The sequence below is a fragment of the Coffea eugenioides genome, chromosome 7, assembly GCF_003713205.1.
Source record: "Coffea eugenioides isolate CCC68of chromosome 7, Ceug_1.0, whole genome shotgun sequence".
In the NCBI taxonomy this organism is placed as follows: Eukaryota; Viridiplantae; Streptophyta; class Magnoliopsida; order Gentianales; family Rubiaceae; genus Coffea; species Coffea eugenioides.
In genome coordinates, this window is record NC_040041.1 from 33341975 (window position 1) to 33360794 (window position 18820).

Consider the following 18820-nt stretch of genomic DNA (forward strand, 5'->3'; position numbering starts at 1 on the left):
TAAAAGATAACGTTAGGGGGTAAACTAATAATAATGATATAGTTTAAAAGGGTAAATTGATAATAACCCTATAATATATATATGATTGAAACTCATGAAAATTGTCAATCTTCTTTTTTTTTTGGGCCTTGACGGAGTCCAATCTAGACTTTCCGTAACACTTCATCGTTGAGGTTGTCCATTGCATGGTTAGTATATGCACATATTATATCCATATAATATACGTTCCTTTGTATCATTCAAAAAAAAATTATATTCCATATATTTTAAAAATATTCTAAAAAATACTCATACTTTTCAATTAATTGCATAATAGTATGTAATAAACTTTTGACACTTTATACTTCACAAATTATAGTTCAATTTTTTAAAAAACTTAAAAAACTTGAGTAAGGATAATGACATACTTTTTGAGTTATATACAAAATAAGAGCGATGTATATGATAACAACAATAAATTTATACATATTTAAATAACTAAGTGATAAAATTTTAATAGATTTAACGTCTCATACATGAAAATAAGTCTAAAATTGGAATAAGCATAGCATAGCCTGCAAAAAATATAGTAATTTTATCCATACTTTTAGTTCCATAACTTTCAAAGACGTTCATAGTATTCAAGTACAAATTTATGTGCGTAATTTTTTCTAACACGTATTTTCATGCAGAATTTTTAATCGTATTTTTAAAAAATTTCATATAATATGCATACATATAATGTCTTATATTATACCGATAATGTATTTTACAAACTATGGCCCAACGTAGACTTTGGGGCTGAAGTCGTCGTTCTTTGAACCAAAGTCATTCCGGTTATTTTGGTTTTTTATTTTTTAAACTAAAGTCGTTCCGGTTATTTTGGTTATTTAGTTCTTCTACCTATATAGTAAAAGCGCGAATGGGATTGTTAAGAATGGTGGTTGTTGTGCTGATGTGGCTGTGTTTTATTGACTGAAGGGTGGTCGTCATTCACGTGGGAGTCGCGTGCTTTCGGTGGGAGAAGAAGTGTGTGATTTTTTGTTGTTGTTGTCCGAGAATGAGGACCTTTGGTTTTGATTGAATTTGTTTCCAACAAGCACCGTTTCTCTGGTCAGCAGATGGCCAGCTGAGTAAGCTAATGACGGTTGGTGATGGTTTGATTGATGACAAATGTTGGGTGCCTCAATGTGGGTTGGCACTATTTTACGATATTGCCCTTCTTTAACAAATATGTGCTAAGCGGTGGTGTGCCAAAACATTGGCCAAAACAATTATTTAGCATTGAAGAGAGAGTTTTTGGGAAAAAATTGTAGAGGGGATTCTAAGAAATTACTTTTCCTTTTTGGTTATTTCTTTTCCTTTTACTTGACCTTTAATTTTTTTTATACTTCTTTTATATGTTTATCCCTACTTTTATTGATTTATTTGTTCTATTTTGATAATCTGGAAATATATTTTTGTCAGACTTTCTCAAGACAATCTATCAAAGAAAGAGGGGATTACCTTCAAAAAGTCTGTTTAGAAAACTTTGTAAGTGGAGTTGGCTTTGTTTATATTTTGTATTTTTTTCTTTGAGTATTAGATTAATGCTTTGTGTGGGTGTTTTATTGTTATTAATGTTGGTATTTTGATTGTGGATTATCTCAAAAAAAAGAATTTGATATTGTCACTAGGCTTCTGCACTAGAGGAAATGTTGGATACGCCACCGTACCAGAGCATTGCTCAATGAATAATGGTGTGCTGCCTATGATGTTAACAAGATTGTCATACTGACACTTTGTTCTGGAAAAGATATGTACACAAGGCTATTAATTTCTAACATACTCTAAGATTTGAGTGATCGAGAATGCAAATATTAGAGTCTTTGAAGCTGATTTAATTCCGATCTGGACATTTAATTTTTTTTCTTCTTTTTATGTGTTTAGCAAATCGGATTGTGTACTTATGAATGCAATTTATATTCTATAAAATATGTTTCTTAATTCATGACATTTGATAAGCATTTAGGAAGATCATCTTAATTGTTGTACTAACTACTATTACCCCTTACTTCCAAGTTCTCGAAATAGAAAATACACAATCTTACACAAACATTGTACAATTTATTTTCGCGTACAACTGACTTCGTTACTAGACAATGCTGGGCACAAAGAAATCCCGGGCATTAACTCCACACAGCGCTATCTCGCGGTGATCTCCTCCTAGTTGAACTAAAGTCGTCGTTCTATGAAGTCGTCGTTCCCTAGTACTTTTTGTTGGGTATGAAGTCGTCGTTCTTTTGCTTTTGTTAGGTAAGAAGTCGTTGTTCTTTTGTGCGTGTCAATGCCTTTTCCTTTAAGAAATGAAACACGTAATTTCGTACATATAATAACAAAAACGCGTGCACTTGCGCGTGCTATTTATGTTTGCTTCTTTTTTTTTAATATAATTGAAACTCATGAAAATTGTCTGATAGCTATGGAATGGGGATTGTCTGTTAAATTTTCTTAACTGATTATGTCTATTTGTATCTCTTGTATCTAGTATAGGTTTTCTTATGTACTTGAGAGCTTTTTCTGTTCCGTTTGGATTGGAGATTTTTTGAAAAAACAAAATTTTCAACTACAATGTTACATTAATATACAAATAAAAATAACTTCAAAAATACCAAAAACAATTTCAAAAATACCAAAAAACAAAAAAAAATCTCAAAAATATAAAAAAATAACTTCAAAAACACATAAAAAAACATTAAAAAACACAAAAATCCAATAAATACCTAAAAAATAACCTTATCTACAGTAAAAGTTTTTCAACTATATTGCTATAATAAAATATTTCACAAATACCACCTAAAAACAGCTAATCCAAACGGAGTGCATAAACAAGAAAAAAAACTTATAATAGCAAATCTAATATTTGTAAATTGAGGATTATCATATTTTCCTTGCTTAATCTGTTTAGCAACCATTTGTCTCCAAATCTTTTTCTTTATAATTCTTGATATTTTTTTAATGAATATTTTGTTTCTTCTAGCTGTTGATTTCTTATTCTGATGGCTGGCTATTATTTTATTTGTTCTGCCAGAGCGATTTTTCTCAAAATGCCCAAGTTAGCCTTCGCTAATCAAATCCATTTTAACATTTCAACTAACTTTTTGTTCTGCCAGAGTCAAACTTGCAAGGCTGTTTCTGCTAACCATAGTTGGACAATCAAGTGGTCACATAGAAATTCAGAATGCGGCCTTGTTTGAACAGTCATTTTTCACTGAAAAATGGCCTTGTTTTTCGTGAATACATTTTTCTATTATTTTTTTACCTCACATACATCAAATTGCTACAATAATTTTTTACCAAAAAATTCATGGAAAATGCAATCCAAACACTAAATTTAATGAACAGGAATACAAGTAGAACTTTTTATATGTAAAGTTTGAAACAAAAGCTACAAAAAGGATTTTTTTTTTTTTGAATTAGACCAAGTTATGATTTGTATAGATAAATTTCTGCGCAGCTATGGATTCTGTGATCACCGACACTACCATCAAATAAACCGCAAACAAGGTAACTTTCATATTCTTCCTGCAGTTTAATAAGTGAATAAGCAAGAAAAGAATTTGTCAAAAAAAAAACAAAAGAATTAATTTTTACCATTTTTATTTAGATATTCAATAACCTCAAGAAATCTGTGAATACATGAATACCAAAGGTGAGATATATCATATAAGAGGAACTTGCGACATGGATGATGGAGGAAAAGTAAAACGATGGAGGTGACAGAGTACTAAATAACATGCATTCTTTTTGGGTTAATATTTATTTTTAGGGAAATTCTATAGTACCTTTTAGATCCTATATTGATGAAATTAAATTTATTATTGAATGAGAGTTAGGAATTGTTAGATTATTTCAATAATTTGAATCATCTGATGATGTGGCAAAATGTAATTGGATTAAAATCATGATACAGTGTTCAATATTTTTAGCATTTTCAAGGATCCGCCGTCAATAGCTTTTTTTTTTTTTTTTTTTCAATCCTGTAGTAGTACGAATTCTTACTTAGGTTTCTAGGAAACATGGTAATTTTTTTTTTTCTTTTTTTTTTTTTTTTTTTTTTTTAATCTTTGCTCCTCTAAATTCCCTCTGTTATCTACGTCTTACTAACCTTATAAATAATCGTGTGCACTTTATCTTAGAGAAAATATTCTTTGCAATTACACTCTGTGTTGGTAATTTCCACAAGAGAAATCCAACAAGTCATTTATATGTTATCAAAGAATATTCTCGAGCAGGAAAAAAAATTTTATTCCAACTTACAACTTACATGTGTGATGCACAGTTTGTTGAGACTTCTAAAATAGCATGGAAAATAAAAAAATATCCAAGAACACTAGAGCACGGAAAATTAGAAAGTATTTTCTCAAGAAAATAATTGCAAACATATGTTTCAAAAAGAAACTAAAACATAGTACTTTCTTTTCGACGAAAACATACCATTTGGTTTTTCCACAGTTTTGTACATGTTTAAGGGTCTTAATTGGTCAGGGACTTTAGTGGAATAATTGATGTTTGTGAAGGCATTTTTGTACATGGAATTCATAAGCAAAAGTCAATTGTCTATCGAGATTTACGAGTGACATGTAGTTTGTCGAATTACAGCAATGGTGACGTACCTGACCACTGGAATTAAACAACTATGGATTTCTTTAAATAATTGTATTAAATAGGATTTGATTAAACTATTAATTCTTTGAATCTACGATTAGATTGAAACCATAGTTATTAAACCCGATCCGAAAAGGAACTCGGCGAGCATGATGGGTCAACGGGTCACTGATTCAACTAATGGATCATTAAATATATTTAAATATTATGTTTCATAATTTTTGATATAGGGTATATGATATAAAGTATAATAAACAATGTCATAGCAAATGCTCATTTAATTTAATTCGCTATAGAATAATTAATTCATATAAGAATCAACAAAACATAAATTTAATTAGTAATCCATGAAACTTCAAGTATAAAATTTTATCTATATTTAGTGTAATTAGCAAGGTTATTTTATGAATTTTAAGTGTAAAAAATTATTAAAAATAATATTTGTCTTTAAAATAAATTATGTAATATGTTATTTTTGAAATCCAATATATAACTTATAGAATTTGGGGGTCATAAGTTTTTATTAAAAGATTCCAAATAAATTTGTTTTAGAGAAATAAAAAAATTAAAGATAAAATTTACAAAATATTCATATAGCATAAGAAGGCCAATTAACTAACATATGACAAAGTGGTCTAGTGGTAAGCATATCGTAGATACATGCCTAAAGTCTCGTATTCGAATCTTAGCAAGAGTTTGGTTAAATTTTTCCCATAAAATCGGGCGGGTTCTTAGTTTAATCCGATTGAACCGTTGAGTCCATTAACCAATCAATAGGTTTTGCGTTTAAAAGATCTAATTAGAGACCTAATCTGACCAATGGTAGGTTCACTGGTTGATCAATTCAACCCACTAAATCGGGCCGGGTTTAATAAATATGATTGAAACATAGTTGATAGACTTTCTTTGTGTTGTCCAATTATACAGACACCATTAATCGGTAATAACTTATTTTTAACAGATTTTTGAAACATATAGCGGATAGTTTTTTTTATAAAGAGAATAATAATAATATCTCTAAATTTAGTATAATCGAATTTTGGATGTTAGAATTGGGTGTGTTTATTTATTAAAACAAGCATCAATAAAATCTGTACAGACTTAACTTAATTATCATGAAATATGTTTTGAATTTTGTTTTATTTGTTTGTATTGTGCTATTTGTTTACCTTGTGGGAACTTTGAGTTTGTTTCCTTTACTTTAAGAATAAGTTATGCATTTATTAAAAAAAGGGTTATTATCACTTTATCCCTTTCAACTATATTAACATTATCAGTTTACCTTCTAACGTTATCTTTTAGTCATTTCACCCCCATAAGTAATTCAACTCAACATGTTAAGAAATTTTGGACAAAAATACCCTTTTATTGTATAGCATTACTATATTGTTATTATTACTTTATTCTTTTAAATTATAGTGATATAATCACTTTAATTCCTAATATTATTTTCTAGGCATTTTACTTCATTGTTAGTCTAATTAGAATGGTAAAAATTTTTTAAATATATTGACCCTTTCATATATATAATTAAAAATAAAAAAGTTGGAATGATTATTTTTCTTTTTTTCACTTTAAGAGATCCAAAAATATAAAAATAAAAGGATTTTCTCAAATTTCCTTTTTCGCACTTATTAATACTAGGTAAAGAAAAAGATATTGGAAAGAAGGAGACAAAAAATTAAATTTTGTAAAGAAAATAATAAAGAAAAATATAACATTATTGTATTAATTTAAGGTTGTTGGGATAGAATTGAAATTTGATGGTAAACAATAAAGTAAAATAATTTTAAAATAATAAAATAATTTAATTTTTTCTTATTTGTATTTAAAAAAAAAAAGAATTGAGCTCTCTCTTTCTCTATCTCTCTCTCCCCCTCTTCCTCCCATCCCAATCTTTCTATTTGTTTTAAGGGTTAATCACATTTAATCCTCTTAAGATATACCCCATTTCTCAGTTTACCCTCTAACTTTTAATTTTGCTCACTTAACCCCTATAGGACAAAATTGCCCTTGCATTATTTTGACTTTTTATTTACTTTGTTTTCCTTTCTTTTATTTCTTTTTCTCTTTCTTCTTTATTTAATTCTTCCTGTTTCCCACAAAAATCTTCACCTTAATGATTGAAATTTAAAAAAGAGGAATTGCAGAGATCTATCTTCTCCTTAAATGATTAAAAAAAATATTCAAATCACTTTCCTAAAATACAATTTTTTTAGCCTTTCAATTCTTTTAATTTTGGTTTTTCCTCTTTTCTTTCTAGTTTCGTAAAACTAATTTTGATTTTTTGTATGATGCCACATGTCAACAGTTTACGACTGCAAACCATTCATGTCTCTTTTTCATTTTTTTACATGTTGAATCAGTCCAATGATATGTTAATTCATGTGTATTTTGAAGCAATTTCTGGAGGCTTCTAAATTCTTTATCTGTTAAAACCTGATGCTGCTACACAACATTCTGATAAATTTCTGATTGCAGTAGGAAACACATTCTTTACCTTCTTCTTGTCATTTTCTGGTTCAGTGTTGAGTAATTTTCATCCTTTATAATCCCAATTTGCGAAATCTTCTTCCATGTTGCTACATATTGATATGATACTCAGAACCAGCAGAGCAATAGCATAACTTGATATGATACTCAAAACCAGATACACTTTTCTGTTCCCAATTTGTGTATGTAAATAAGAGTAATACAGAAAAGTGTAACTCAATTGATTGATATGTTTAAACATACAATCACAGTTTTGCAACAAATATTAAGTGGAGACAAAAACCGAAAAAAAAAAAAAAACTATGGTTGTGTTATTTTTCAACAGAGGAAGGGCATAGGACTTAATATGTGTTTTTCTTCACTACAATATGCTGAAATACAAACATTTTCGTTCTTTAATAGGCAATATTTTCGGAAATAAAAAAGGAAGCAATTTTTTCTTAAACTTTTTTTTGTGTGTGGTTTCATGTTTTATTTTGCTATTTTAAGTGGTTAATTGCTCAAACTGATCAAAATGACAAATCAAAGAAACCAGATGACCTATTTTGTTGGGTAATCTGTATACCTCTTCATTCAACTGATGTAGTACTGCAATTATCCCTTCTTCCAGAGTAGATTTCCTCAGAAGGAGAGTCCATTTCTTCTCATCTTCCAGAGTAGACTGAAGCATTTATGTCTCTCCTTGATTTGGTGCGATCATTCCACTCATCAGGTTAGATATAATTGTATGTGTATGTTAATTCAGTTCAATGATATATAATTGCTCATGTATGTGTATTCCTTCTTCATCTGTACCAAATTATTTGGTTTGAACTTTGATGCAGCTGTATTACTTTGTCATTGCAGGGGCAAGCACAGTCATGCATTCTATCAAGCCAACATTATCCATCATAATCTGTTTGTAAAATGTTCTCCATGTTCCTTTCTGGTTTGATGTTTAATAATGTACACTTTATGATCCATCATAATCTGTTTGTAAAATGTTCTCCAAGTTCTTTCCTGATTTTGATGTTTAATACAGTGTTCATGATCTAAAATTTTCAAATATTCTTCAATCCCGCTACAGATTGATATGATCCTTAAAACTAGCTTTTGTAGAATGTTCTCCATGTTCTTTTCTGATTTGATGTTTAACAGTGTTTATGATTTTTTGAGTGGATAATGAAACAAAACTGCGGCTTTGGAACTACGAAACGAAAAGATGAGGCATTCAGGCACTTGTTCTTTGCATGCTCTTTTTCTTTTTTTTTTTGAGATAAGAAGTAGGCCTGTCAATTGACTTGCGCTAACCCAAGTTCAACCCGATCAACCTCAAATGTAGTAGGTTGTGCCTTATGCAATGCGGGCTGAGTTGATGTGGACTAAACTATTTTGCCTGATTTAAATGTGAACTGAATTTTAGTTGTACTGAATTTAATCCACTTAATTCTCAGTCCGAATAATATGTATACTAGAGCTCATAGTGGGAATTAAGAAGATTTATTTCTCTAAATCCAGACAAATATTGAAATTTAGATGCCTAATTTTATGATAAATTGTTCTTTTTCAATTTCTAGTTGATAGATTTATGGATGTTATAGTAAACAATATTATTTTTTGTTATAAAATTTAAACTTTTGGAACATCTATGGATTAGTTGGCTGTTTGGTTCAATTAGATTTTGTGAACGTAAAAAGTACATGACATGAATTTGCACCTATCCGAATTAGGCCAAGTGCCCTACTTTTATTTTGAGTCGAGCATGAGTTACAAAAATGTGATTCTAGTTGAGTAGAATTTGGATTCAAAAAAATGATATTTTATGTCAACTGAGTTTAAGCATGTTAAAACCCAACTCACATAGTCCAATTGATAGGATAAGAAGGCAACTAATTGAAATAGATTCAGCCAACGAAGGAATACTTTGTGATTAATGAATGGAAATTGCGTGAAAGTTTGTTGTTGTTTGATTAAACAACGTTGTACATTAAAATATTTAGCTCTAAGTTCCGTCATTATGTCTTTAATGTCATGCATTCTATCAAATTCTTTAGTTTTCAATATAGTTGGGTACACATGAAAAAAAAAATTAAAGAGGGATATTTAATAACTATTGTACTAACATTTATGCATGTCCACCAAATTTTAGATCCATCTTAAAGAACACAAATCCCAATGTGGTAATAGTTAAGATTCCAAGAACGTAGGTGAGAAAAAATTGAGCAATAAATATCCTATAGCTTCAATTGTATTTATAATATCTATACTAGATCAAATTCTTTAAAATGACAGAAATTCTATTAGTAACAGTGAAAGATTTTGGCTTTTGATGATCAGCTATTGGGAACCATATGTCATTTAAATCTTGAGAATAACTTTTTCTAATGTTTTGATAGAATATACTCTATTAATTAAGTAAGGGAAGCAAATATGAGTTTGATTACTCTATTAGTGTAAAAGAGTATGGATATAAGCATACAAATGGTGATTAGTTCGGTGAAACTTAGGAAATATTGCTCTTTTTTTTTATTATTGGATGTATCGCTAATTACTGAACTTTTGATTGATATAACTTCCAAAGCTACTCTTTTTAATGCTGTTTTCACTGTCTTGTTGGAAGTATTAAATTTTTTGGATGATTTTCTTTTTCTGGGGAGGTTTTCGCTATCTTTTTCAAATTCCTATATAATTTCTTGTTCAAGTGATACTAATAAGACAGTTCAAATTTCTGGATTGTGAATCACGTACTTTGCACGAAAATTCTGGATGACAATGTTTCATGCACATTTTAAGAGTTATTAAACATGGTTTCAAGAAAGATTAAAGTCCAAAATGCATAGCACTTCTGGTCTTCAACACTAATGATCTAGCTCATTCAGTCCGACACAACATCTCAAGATCTTGGAATCAAGAATGTGCTCTTTTGATTCTGTAGTTTTCTGAATAGAAACGTAAACAAATCAGGAAATATCTTCAAAGTTGTTGTACCCACGAAATCAACCGCGGTAAATCTTCTCATATTGGGCAGCAATAAGAGGAAAAGATCATGAATGATTGTCGTTTTAGTGGTGATATGGAAGATATGAATAAACGTAGTTTGTGATTTTTCAAAATTGATAATGGATAGTGGATGAGGAAATTCTTATGGAAACCAAATGGGTAGGTTTGGAGCAGAGAGAGTCATTATTTCTGATAACCAACCTAGAAGTTTAAGGGAATTATCAGAGTCAGAAATTCGAGATATGCTGATGGGAAAGGCTAGGATTAAAATCCACAAGAAGTTACCGGGATAGAATATGGCTGCTGTACAGAAGTCTTCCGGTAAAGAGGCAAGGGAGAAGCCAACTTCATCACTGCTCCGACAGAATCAGTTGGAAGTCAATTTCTTCTATTATAACTTTCTCAGACACAACTGCCACCATTAGTACCCTGAGCTAGATCATGCACTAGGGAGCTTGCCTTCTGCTTCAACCAATGGTTGAAACACAGAAGCAACTAATATTGTCAGGCCTCGAACCCGCACGTGCCAGCCACGTGACATCCGCCGTACCCTCAAGTCTCACTCAAGAATACAAGATAATATCATACTATACTAAACTTTAAAAGTATTAAATAATATAACTAGATAAAGTGCGGTACAAATCTCATATGAAGGATAGTCTACGAATATCCAATAAGTTCGTACATTTATTCTCTGATTAAAACAGCGGAAATAAAAGTAAATAAAACTAACAACTAGAAGTAGCTAGCCTATTAACTTCTGTTCACTTAAAAACTAATAAAAGTCATCCTCAGGGTCTTCTACGTAAATCAATTCATACTCTTCAGAATCTGCAAAGATGGTAAAAAGTGGGATGAGCGACAAATTACTCAGTAGGTAATATTTACCTCTCTGTTGGACCATGCACTCGTAACTTTATAGATACATATATAGATATAAATTAAATCATTTGCGCATTGTTTACATCCATAATCTTGAAAGTTACATTGTTTATAAAACAATAAGTAGTAACGGATGACGAGCAATTTAAAAGCATCTTATTGACAACTATACATGAAAAATCATAAAGTCATAAATCATTTCATATCCATTCATAAGTCTCTTCATATCAGTTCATAAATTGCTTCATATCAATTCATAAGTCTCTTCATATCAGTTCATAAATCAATTCATATCAGCTCATAACAAGTACATGTAATGATCGGCTACTGGGCTCTATGAATTCCCACTCTTGGGTTGTTGCTGATTTTGTGCTTGATGAAGTTTATGATATCGGATCAGTGTTTAAGTTAGTGATTTGTTGAAGGAAAACTGCTGGAAACTCACGTTGAGTGCAATGGCCAAGTTTGACCATTTTGCCCCTGTTTGTTCGGCCACTTTACTGCAGATATTTGAGGATTTAATGGCTTGATTGTGTTGTTTACATGTTGTAGAAGTTGTGTACAAAATTTCGTTGAAAAATATTGAGTTTTGGTTGATCAAAAGAATTTATTTTCCAAAGCTAGTAATCTGGAAACGGTTGCCGTCCTAACCAGACCAGTGTTCGTGTTTCGTCCATAACTCCGTACTCCGACGTCGAAATCGAGTGCCATTAGCGGAATTTGAAACTAGACGTTCCCATGTTTCCAACGGTGTATAATGCACATTCTGGTTCCATGTGTGTGAACCGCACCATTCATCTGAATTCAGCTGTCCTGTTTCTCCGTTTTGCCGAAATGATTTGATGATGCTGCAACTTTAGGCTTAATTTCGAACCAGTTACATGCTGAAACTTGGAACGATTTCTTCTGTGAAATTTTAGCCCTGTGAATGTATTTTCTAACACTATCAACCATTCCCAATTCCGAGTTAAATTGAGAGAGTTATGATCAAAATACGGCGACTGCCTCGTTTTTGAAAATCTTAGATTTGGACAGATTGCCTTAAGGATTTTTCCAAACTTTGGTTGATTGATTAACCACCTTTCCGAGGGTATTTTTCCATGAAATTTGATAGAGAGATACCCTTCATATGGGAGTATTATACTGCAAAATTTGGTGTCAACCCAAGTCCGTTTCGACACTTAATAAAAGGTCCAAAGTCGGAACCAAATCTGGAAATTTTGTAACAGTCTTGAATTTTTCCCAACTTTGAGCTACCATATCTTGGTGCTCGAAACTCCGATTCTTGAGCCGCTTGTTCTGTCCAAAACTTTACTTGCACTTCTAATTGAGTTATAAGTTTCAAGGGCCGGTTTGCAACGAGTGATTTTTGCCGAATTTCCAAAGTTAGCGAAAAACCAACCCCGGCTCAATCCTGGTAATCTAGAACAGCAACTTTAGACTCATTTTTGAATACCTTCCACTTAGATTCATGAAACAGTGTCTTCTAAGGACTTTTAGTACTTGGAAAGACGATTCCAACGGTACCAAATTTATCAAGTTTTGACTAGTAGAAAAGAAGTTATGATTTTTCAAATATTTGACCAAAAATCGAAAATTCTGAAATTTCAAAGGAAATCCGCGCGGGAACTATTCTACCAGAATCCGGCCTTGAATCCGGCCAGTTTCTGGCCGGATTATCGGCCGGATTGGTGGTGAAATTTGAAAAAAAAAGGGAGGTTAGCCACTACCTCCAATCCGGCCAGAAATCCGGCCGGATATTCGGCCAGGTTCCGGCCGGATTGTGACGTGGCCAACCCTCTTTCGATTTTGATCGTTCGTTTTGCAATCATTTCGCTCGTACTCGTTTCCAACCAATGATTTTAAGGATAATAATCCGATTTTCTTTTACTTGAGTCCTACACCTTTTGAGAATCCAACTTCAAAGGCAAGTCAAACGAAGTTTCAAATATTTTCGAACCTTACTCGTGTTCAATCTTTCTCACCACTTGGGGACCTATAGTAATTATCTAATATTCGATGTTCAGGCACGCACGAGGACCTCCAAGAGGACCCTACCGTGGAAGTTTGAACTCTCCCTCCAACCTACTTGCTTGCATAACTTGGTGAGTGTCAAGTGTATGCCTACTTGAACTCTAAAGTCTTGATTCATGCTTGACTTACCTGATTACATGCTTAGTCTATTTGATTTTGAAAAATGGAGTCGAGTGTGTACTTAATCGCACTCGTTCTCATTTGGCACAAATGACTCATGTCTAACATGCTCTGCCTGGTTTACATGACCTACAATACATGCTTAAACCTGTTGAATGCTTGAATATATGCCATGGTATGCTATGATTGCATACGTCGATGGAGTGAATCTCCTCGACATTTACATGATACATGGGGGACGCCCAAACTCATAGGCCGACCTTGGAACTCGAGCCGGCATGGGTTTGGTCGGGAACCTCGGTGAACCATGAGATTCACATGATAAGTTTGATCTATTGAGAGATCTCGCTTGGCATACTCGTAAAGTATCGCCTTATAAATGTCGTGCGGGCCCGAAGTGGTGTATGGTGGACGGATGAGAAGTAAGTGGTGAACTACGGATATGAAAATATCAACCCGGTTGACGGAGAGTTATCACGGGGAGATATACAAATGACATCGGCAAATGTGGAATTTAGCTCCTGAGAGCTTCCATATCCTTGAATTCACTACAAGAAAAATGTCCTATTATGACATACCTATAAGGACACTTTTTTGTAAGTGTCATTTTACATGTTTTATGAAGACATAAAAAAGTGAGTGTCATAATAAAATAACATGAACCAAATACCATTGCACTTTGTTTTATATTTTTCTAAAGGGATAATTTCAGAAACCTCCCCTGAGGTTTCTGACAATTTCACTGACCTCCCCTGAGGTTTCCACAATTACACTGACCTCTCCTGGCAGAACTTGGGACCCAATTGTTGACATCATATAATGCAAAATTACTATTATACCCAAGACATTTTGTGTTTTGGATAGTATTGGATTGCATTTCTATTTATTTAATGTATGGTTATGAAATTTGTAATGATATTACTCTTGGATTGCAGCTTTGGTTTGCACCTTATTACTGTTAAGGTTTTATAAATGACTGTTTTAGTTCTTGGATTTCACCTTACCTCCAAAATTTGGGAATTTACCCAAATTTTCCATTTTCTACTACAAATATGCAAAATTATGCATATCCCTCAAATCTACCCAATATTAATGTTTTGTTAAACTCTAAATAACAAAAATATGAAATATATTATTTAAATATATTTTAGTTACACACAAGTTGGATGGGTAACTAGTGTGTCAGAGAGTTGCCATAATCTCCTTAAACCCGCATGCGGGTTTAAAGAGTATTCGGATATTCTCATATGCACCTATGCAAATCGAACCAACCGGATATCTTATCCGTATCCCATTTTTTTAAATAAAAATCTTATAAATTTGAAAAATAAAATCAAATTTAGATGTATTAGGGTTTTAAAAATATTATATAAGTGATAAAAATTTTATAAATTGTAAAAATAAAATCAAATTTAAATAATTAAATGTTATATTTGCATAAGAAATAATACAATAATCATAATAATGATAATACAATAATATTGATGTAATAAAACTGCCATTAATTTAAATATTTACTTATAATGCCCAAAGAGCCTAATTACCAATTTTTTCTTCTCGCGCTCAAATATAACATTAACCCGCATGCGAGTTAACCTTTAAATAGAAAAAACACAGAATCCCGCCTGCGGGTTTCAGCGTTATTATGCAGGCGGAATTTTAACCTGCTTGCTTGTGAACATGTACCACATTGCTTTGAATTTTTGTGACAAGAGGAAAGCTTTGTCTGATGAATGTATTTGTGAAATGACCTGAGTGGTGGTAGATGGGTTAATTGGGTCGGTTGCGTTACCCAATTGTTTATATCCATAAGTAAAATTTTATGATTCCCATACCCATCTATTCATGGGCGGTATGGTAAATGTAGTTCAATGGACAAGTCAAAAAACGAGTTTGGCAACCCAATTGACAAGTCAGGGGAGGTTTCTGAAATTATCCCTTTTCTAAATTGAAAATTTTGATATGTCAAATTAGAATAGCTATTAGGGCATTACTTGTGAATGTCAGCAGAAGTAATAGGAAATTGAGATAGAAACGACGTAGTTTTGTCACTGGTATAAATGAAATGGAGAAAAAACGCGGGGAAAAGAAAAAAAAAAACGCGGCAAGGAAAATTTTGCCGCTTCACTAAAGTTTGCCCAATATATTTCTCTTTGAAAGGTCTCCGCCTCTTAAAATTCACACCAAAAAGTTCCCTCAGTTTCTTCTCCAAATCTAAACCCTTGGACCCTATTCACAAAATCCATCATCGTCAAAATCAATCTTCCATTTCTGCCTCTTTTTTTCATTCTTTAATCCCTACCCTCTCCCTTTCTATCTTGAGTTTTTAGATGCACTCCAATTTGACCAGAAGAAGAGAAGGATGGTTTAGTGGTTAAAAGGTAAGTGTATTATGGGTTTTTGAAAATCATATGCTTTGCCTGCCCACTGAATTATTTTCTCCCCTGTTGCTAGTTTGATTTTTTTTTCTTTTTTTAAAATCTGATTTCTATGTTGAGTATTAATAATGTGATGGAGAAAAACATGGGGCAATATTAAAAGTAGTTGGCTGGTTGATTGATTGCTGGTTTTTTTTTGCTGGTATCTAATGTAATGCCACATAGAATGTGTCCGCCTCCTTGTTTCGGCCTTGGGGCCATCGACAGTACCAATTCAGGACTCAGGAGGCAGTCCCATTCTCCCACCGCGGCCGATTGTTAATATTAAGCAAGACAAACCCATCAAACCCTGCCGTGTGATCTGGTATTTGGCGACTAAGCCCGATCGATCAATTGAGGCTTCCTTTTGCAATCCTGTTGAATTTCTAAGCACCTTTTGCATTTACTTTAGCCTACTGATTCTACAAAGTACTTTAGCAGTTAGGTAATAATACGCTGATACAAAGTATAATAAAGTGTATAAAAATAGTGGTAGAGTTTTTTTTTAAATTCAAGTACAAAAGTGGAAGGGAAAGGGGAAAAATGGATGTTTGAGAATTGAATCAGGACATTATGATTATGTAGTTAATGCTTCTCTCAACCGAATTGGAACTTGGGAATTGGTTTCTATTCCTACGTTAGTACAACTGGGCTGGCACAAAATATAGGATATAGAATCCTAGGTGCTTTACTTCTATTGACTAGTAACTACTAAGAATGTCAAAGATGGTGTACTGTTCATGTCATTTGGTTTCGGAAAAACATGTAAAATTTGGCAAAGTCAGAACTAGTGAATTGGGAAGAAAGTTAACTGTTAGCAATTGTTTGAGTTGTAGTTGAGTTTCCAAACTTGATTCATATTATGGTAATATGGCAATTAAGTTTACCAGAAAAATAATTGGCACCAATACAGAGGTTTCTAAATTTTAACTTGTAAAGCAAAGTTGGTCCCTCAAACATGAACATAAAATCTTTTTATTTCTTGAGTTTAGATAAAATTCCTGCTATCCCAATGTTTTTTATGAAAATGTTATTCAATGAGAATAATTTGCATTTGTGGTTTTCTGTTCACATGGGGAAAATGTGCATGCCTTGGATCATTTTCATGCATATGTTGGTTTATTTATATATGTACATAGAGAAAGTAAGCTGATGCCTTGTTCTATTTGCATAGTAAGCTGATGCATTTATATATGTTGGTGCATTTATATTTTCATGCCCTGTTCTGTTTGTTTCAGAATAATTAGGAAAAGTCATTCAGCACTTTTGGTTCTTTCTCATTTTTTTAAAATATTCTTCAAGAAATTTGCAAGCTGATGTTATTTTTCTTCTTGAATAATTAGAGAAGTACGTACAGCACCTATTCAAAATATTAAAATTTTACTAAAGTTCATTAATGTTTCACCACAGGTTTGAATTAAAGATAGCTATCTGTGAAAATAAATCATTTTGAAGACGTTGCACATTGATTTCGCTAGAGGTACAAGCCAACTTATATTCTTGTGTTCTTTTTTATTAGGAATTAGATTAAGTTACATATATGATATTAAATTTGTTCATTTGTTTGAACCTGTAATGTACGTTCATTTTCATCTTTTGGTCATTTGGATTCTTAATTTTTTTTTTAAACTGGAGTGTCATTGCAGTAGATATATTATATGACCTGCAAATTTTATTCTTAACATTGATTGTGTAAAAAACTATTTACTTGGTGACACGTGATAAATGGCTAGTAGCGGAAAACCTTTGGGGTTCTCATGTCTTGTGCTTTTATCTCAAACAGTGACCTTCTCGTTGACTTCCAAATAGCTTCTTGGTATCATAATAATTTTTTTGTTGTATGAGTGATGCTCTTTGTTAATATTATTCTTAATTGCTTTCTTTTGCTTATATATGTATATGTATATGTATGTATGTGTATATTTTAAGGTTAAATTTGTCATGGTTACAGAATATGGATAAAACTTGGATGCAAAAGAATAGACGAAGCAAAGAATATTGGGATGGTTTGCAAAAATTCTTAGATTATGCATTCCAGAATTCAAGTATAAATGGGATGATATTATGTCCATGTAAAGAATGTAAGTGTGGTGTATGTATTACCAGGGAGAATGCAGAACTTCATTTGAAAGTTTATGGTTTTGTTAAAGGATACACCCATTGGGCAGCTCATGGAGAATTTGTTTACTCTAGTGCACCAAAACCTACTTCCTATGATATCTCACATGGGGTACGGGATGAACTTGATGACATGCATGGTTTGGTTCATGATGCAATGGGAATTCCTGAACAAGATTATACAAGGATAGATGGAACTGAATACAAAAGCCAATTGCCCAATGTAGAAGCTGAAAAGTTTTACAATCTAATTGATAATTCTAACAAAGAGCTTTACTCTGGATGTAAAAGATTCTCAAAACTTTCCTTTATGATTCGGTTGCTTCACCTCAAATGCCTTGGTAAACTCAGCAACAAAATTTTTGATATGTTACTTGATTTGTTGAAAGAAGCCTTTCCAGATGCAATGGATGGTTTGCCTAAGTCTTATTATGAAGCTGAAAAGTTAATGAAGGAATTAGGACTTGGGTATGATAAATATGATGCATGTCCGAATGACTGCACTTTGTATTGGGGGGTAGATGCAAGAAGAAAGCATTGTGAAACATGTAAAGAATCTAGATGGGTTAAATCTGAAAATGATCCGACTGGTGAGGGAAGAAAAATACCGCATAAGGTTTTATGGCATTTTCCCCTAAAACATAGGTTACAACGCCTATTTATGTCCTCCAAAATTGCAGGCCATATGAGATGGCATGCAGAAGGTCGTACTAAGGATGGTAACATGAGGCACCCTGCTGATTCTCCATCTTGGCAAACATTTGACTTTTATCATCCAGAATTTTCTCAAGATTCTCGTAATGTGAGGTTGGGCCTAGCATCAGATGGATTTAACCCATTCAAAAATATGAGTTCAACTCATAGCACTTGGCCGGTAATATTGATGCCATATAATTTGCCGCCATGGATGTGTATGAAACAACCGAACTTTATGTTGTCATTGTTGATACCCGGTCCATTTGCACCAGGAAATAATATTGATATATATTTAAAACCTCTCATAGCAGAATTAAAGGAATTGTGGGATGTTGGAGTGAATACATATGATGCATCAAGAAAAGAAAACTTTCAACTTCGTGCAGCACTTTTATGGACCATCAGTGACTTTCCAGGTTATGCAATCCTCTCCGGATGGAGCACTAAAGGAAAAC

The 18820-nt window shown here is 32.4% G+C and overlaps 1 protein-coding gene and 1 long non-coding RNA gene across 2 annotated transcripts in view; both read left to right on the top strand.

The window, feature by feature from the left end:
* The first annotated feature begins 7588 nt into the window (after window positions 1–7588).
* On the top strand, window positions 7589–8100 carry LOC113777426. The gene is made up of 2 exons (XR_003469165.1): window positions 7589–7831; window positions 7966–8100. It is a non-coding gene; the product is annotated as an uncharacterized LOC113777426 (long non-coding RNA).
* A 9405-nt stretch (window positions 8101–17505) lies between these two features.
* LOC113777261 overlaps window positions 17506–18820 on the top strand; it is a 10229-nt gene continuing 8914 nt past the window's right edge. The window contains exons 1-2 of the mRNA XM_027322296.1: window positions 17506–18259; window positions 18350–18476. Coding sequence (XP_027178097.1) covers window positions 17506–18259; window positions 18350–18476 — 881 coding nt within the window. The remainder of the gene's footprint in view (window positions 18260–18349; window positions 18477–18820) is intronic.